This window comes from Pygoscelis adeliae, unplaced genomic scaffold (assembly GCF_000699105.1).
Source record: "Pygoscelis adeliae isolate BGI_AS28 unplaced genomic scaffold, ASM69910v1 Scaffold142, whole genome shotgun sequence".
In the NCBI taxonomy this organism is placed as follows: Eukaryota; Metazoa; Chordata; class Aves; order Sphenisciformes; family Spheniscidae; genus Pygoscelis; species Pygoscelis adeliae.
This window is the reverse complement of record NW_008824247.1, coordinates 1,695,044-1,699,015: the sequence shown is the minus strand read 5'-3', so window position 1 is coordinate 1,699,015 and position 3,972 is coordinate 1,695,044. Positions and strand designations below refer to the sequence as shown.

At 39.4% G+C, this 3,972-nt stretch overlaps 1 protein-coding gene across 1 annotated transcript in view; it reads left to right on the top strand.

Annotated features, from left to right (window-relative positions):
* Positions 1 to 3,760, top strand: part of ELMOD1 (ELMO/CED-12 domain containing 1) — a 33,282-nt gene extending 29,522 nt beyond the window's left edge. Inside the window, exon 10 of the mRNA XM_009335270.1 lies at positions 2,386 to 3,760. Within this exon, the coding sequence (XP_009333545.1) occupies positions 2,386 to 2,558 (173 nt within the window). The 3' untranslated portion in view covers positions 2,559 to 3,760. The remainder of the gene's footprint in view (positions 1 to 2,385) is intronic.
* The last annotated feature ends 212 nt before the right edge of the window (positions 3,761 to 3,972 follow it).

The window sequence follows — 3,972 nt, the reverse complement described above, 5'->3', positions numbered from 1 at the left end:
CTACAACTACCTGAAAGGGGGTTGTAGCGAGGTGGGTGTTGGTCTCTTCTCCCAAGTAACTGGCGAAAGGACGAGAGGAAATGGCCTCAAGTTGTGCCAGGGGAGGTTTAGATTGGATATTAGGAAAACTTTCTTCACCGAAAGGGTTGTCAAGCATTGGACCAGGCTGCCCAGGAAGTGGTTGAGTCCCCATCCCTGGAAGTATTTAAAAGACGTGTAGATGAGGCTCTTAGGGACATGATTTAGTGGTGGACTTGGCAGTGTTAGGTTTACGGTTGGACTCAATGATCTTAAAGGTCTTTTCCAACCTAAATGAGATTCTGTGATTCTATATCCTGTTCTTGGTTCTGGATTCTTGCCACATCTAAAATTGCCTGCCACTGAATTTGGGGGAGGAAGAGATATTTTACTCTCTTTACCATGTCTTGTTGCCACTACCGAAGTCGTGGCTGCAGGAGAGACTGTTCTGCTGGCTAAGCCTGGGACTGTGCCCCAGGACCGGTGGTCTGCTGACCAGCATGGCCAGTCCATCATGACGACGCTGAGGGGAGAGCTGATTTTGACAGCTCTTCCCTCTACAGCCCATGCATGTATGAGTTATGAAGTGGGATAAAACTTATGCGGGTCTCTGGTGTAGTAATGGGCCAGTAAAGGTGGTGGATGTTCCTACACACTCTGCCTGCCATCCTAGGAAAAACTTGAGGTTATCAAATGGGCTTTATTGTAGAGAAAACATCAACAGACAAACTTTCCTGGAGTAAGGACGATTCATCCAGAGATTATCTGTTTGAGTCTCACAAATCCCTGCTTTTATGCTCTTGCAGTTTCTCTCCTCTCCCTACTGCAGTGATCCTAGATTTTCTTCAAATTTCCTTCAAACCCAGACACCGTTAGGCTGCATTAAATGCCTACAGGCTGCCTGACTGAACTGGAAAGTCAAAATTACATTGCCCAGCCAGCAGTCTTGCTGGTAGAGCAACACAATGGCTGTACTGCATGGACCTCCTAAATAGTGATCCACCACATCACCTCATCTGTATCCTTCTGGTCCCTCAGGCCATGGGGACACACATGAAGCTGAGAATTGAATTTGGCCAACTGTTCTTGGGCTCTGTTGCCTTCTCTGAGTGTACGAGCAATGGATGAAACTGCATTGCTCAATGGCACACTCAACACAGTCACTGCTGAAGTACAGAAGGTACATCTTGGAAATCTCCTAGATTTTGAGGGGTGGAGATCTAACAATGTTTTACATTTTAAAAAAAAAAATCACTATATAAAGTGGTTTTACTGAGCTTTTCTTTGAAAGTAACATCTCTGGAATGAAACAGCCTGTGGCTGTTGGAATATATGGAAGAGATTTGAAGAGGTACTTAAAGTACCTTTTGAACGGAGTTTATCAAATTGATGATGGGGGAGAAAAATGTGACTGTGCAAATATACCTTGAAATTTAAGTTAGAAGTATGCATGTTGTAATTGTCATACAATAGAAATAAATGGAAAAAAGCAATTAAGCCTTTTTTACAACAAATGCCCTCACTTTCTGGAATACAGAAAACTCACTTGCACATTTGGCTGTGTTGGGATGAAAGATTATACTTCTTCAATGGTTCATCTGCTGTGGAAATTGGGATCAAGAGATTAGGTCCAGTTCACTGAAGTCCTAATGCTGGATGTAATGTTTTTCATGTCAGTGAAACTCTTTGAGTCCAAGGACGGCACAGAACTGAGAGAGTAAAGGCCTTAATCGGAGCCTGTACATTAAACCCACTTTGGAATCAAGTTTCTTCCTGTAACAGGGATGCCTCACCAAAGCTAGTGGGTCTGTATATCACCTTAACATTCACCTTTTCAGGATCATAGGCATAAGTGTTAAACAACACTTCCAGCAAGGTCATGCACACATAGGGAAAAATTGTGCATGAGGAGGAAGTGTTAATACAGAAAGATGTGATGGTAACTGTTACGTTACCTACAAGTATGCTCTTTTTTAGTGGAGAGTAAGCAATGTTCCCATGAGGAAATATCTGTGAAACAGAACTTGAACATAAACCAAAGGCTGGTGGAACAGCGTCAGCAGCATCTTCCCCTGCTTTATACTCATTAGTTTAATGGTTTCGTTCATGTATCCGTATGTCAAGACAACTAGTGACTGCTTGTATTTATTGTGAGAAGTTCTGCCAATGTATAATACTCATCAAATTTTGGGCTTGTCCAAAATGGGTTTAGTCTTATCCCTGCATAGTGTTGTGAGGTGTCAGACCTCAGTGACCAGGATTCTCTGTGTAAATCATAATTGTTAATTGCAGGTTTTTCTAATTCTGTATGTGATCTTTACATACTGCATTTATCTCTTCTGCTTCTCCTTTTTTATTATTTTGTAGGCTACTTAATGCATGAATTCCACAAATTCTGGATTGAAGAGGATCCACTGGACATAATGGAGTTCAATCGTGTCAGAGAGAAATTTCACAAGCGAATCTTGAAACAGCTTCAGAACCCAGAGATGGCTCTGTGCCCTCATTTTGCTGCATCAGAAAGTTTAGTCAATATGTAGTTACTCACTCGATTTTATTTGGAAACACTGTTTCACTCCTGTGTTAGATCACTGTTTAGACCCTCACTAGCATACTGAATGACCATGGCAATTGTATGCATGTTTCTGGTGTAGTATTCATCTATTTTTGTCACACATTCTAGATCCCCTTATTCTTCTCTTGTTGGGGATTTCTCATTTTTAAATGGGTGCTCATATTGCGGCATTATGCAGTGTTACATTTTGAATTGATGTCCAGTTATCAGAGTTTTTCTATTTTTTTAGACTTTCCTCATAATTCAGCATTGACAATTGAATTGTATTTCTCTAGCTGTGTTTTTGTATATGTGGAATAAGTAGCTGGATCTTGTATTGTGAAAGCTTTTTAACTTCTTGGTATGTTTTAAGATAAGTACTGGCATTTCAGACGAAATATATGTTTGGACCTCATCTAGAAGATAATGTGTGTTATTTGATCTGATGCAGGCAAACACATTAAAGTCCAATTTTCTCCATGCAGTCATATATGCTTAATGCAGAATTAATGAGGCTTATGAGATCCAAGTTTCAGTGAGAAGTTTGTGCAGAATTACAATCAGACTCCACAACTGCATGAATACCAAATAGTCTAATGATGCTAATACATTCACATGAACTGCAAATACACTCACAGCTACTGGATACTGGTAGGCGCCAAAAATTATATCATCAGGCTATTGTCACCAACACCACCATGCTGAAGCATGGTCTAAATTCCTGCACATTCCTTTAAATATACAGGGGTTAGTATTTTGTGCTGCATCTTGGAAGGCAACATGATTTGGTCACATTGTGCTTGGTGAATTCAGGGGAGAAAAAATCTATATATTTTTTTGAACTACTGAAAATGTTGCTTTGGTTGTCAATTGAGTTCCTAAGAACTGGGAGAAATAATTGATTGGAAGGTTTAGAGCAAAAACCACTTGAGTTTCCCAGACTACTTATAAAAAAAATTAAACATGGCAAATTGCCTTTTTTCTAAAAACATAAATGAATAAAAGTTTCTGACGCTAAGATTGTGTAGTATATTGAACAGCAGCTACCATGGCATTTCATACCCATGGTATTTTTTACCTTCTAAGCAATCAATTTTAGTATTATATGTGTAAATCACTTGCATATGGAGATAAAATTGAGTAGTGTCCAACTACTTGTGAATTATATGAATAAATTATATGTCATTCTAAACTGAAGCACTGTGGGTTTTATTTTTGAGATACGCAGTAATACAGATGAAAGCTATTTTATTTTAATGGATCAGGTAAAAAGGGATGTAACAGCTTTGGTACTTTCCTAGTCTGAAGAGTGATCTGAACTTCCTCGGATCAGGTTCTTTATACCATTTCTAGTTACAGCTTGGGCCATCACTTTATAAGTAAAAAATAAAGCAATGGGA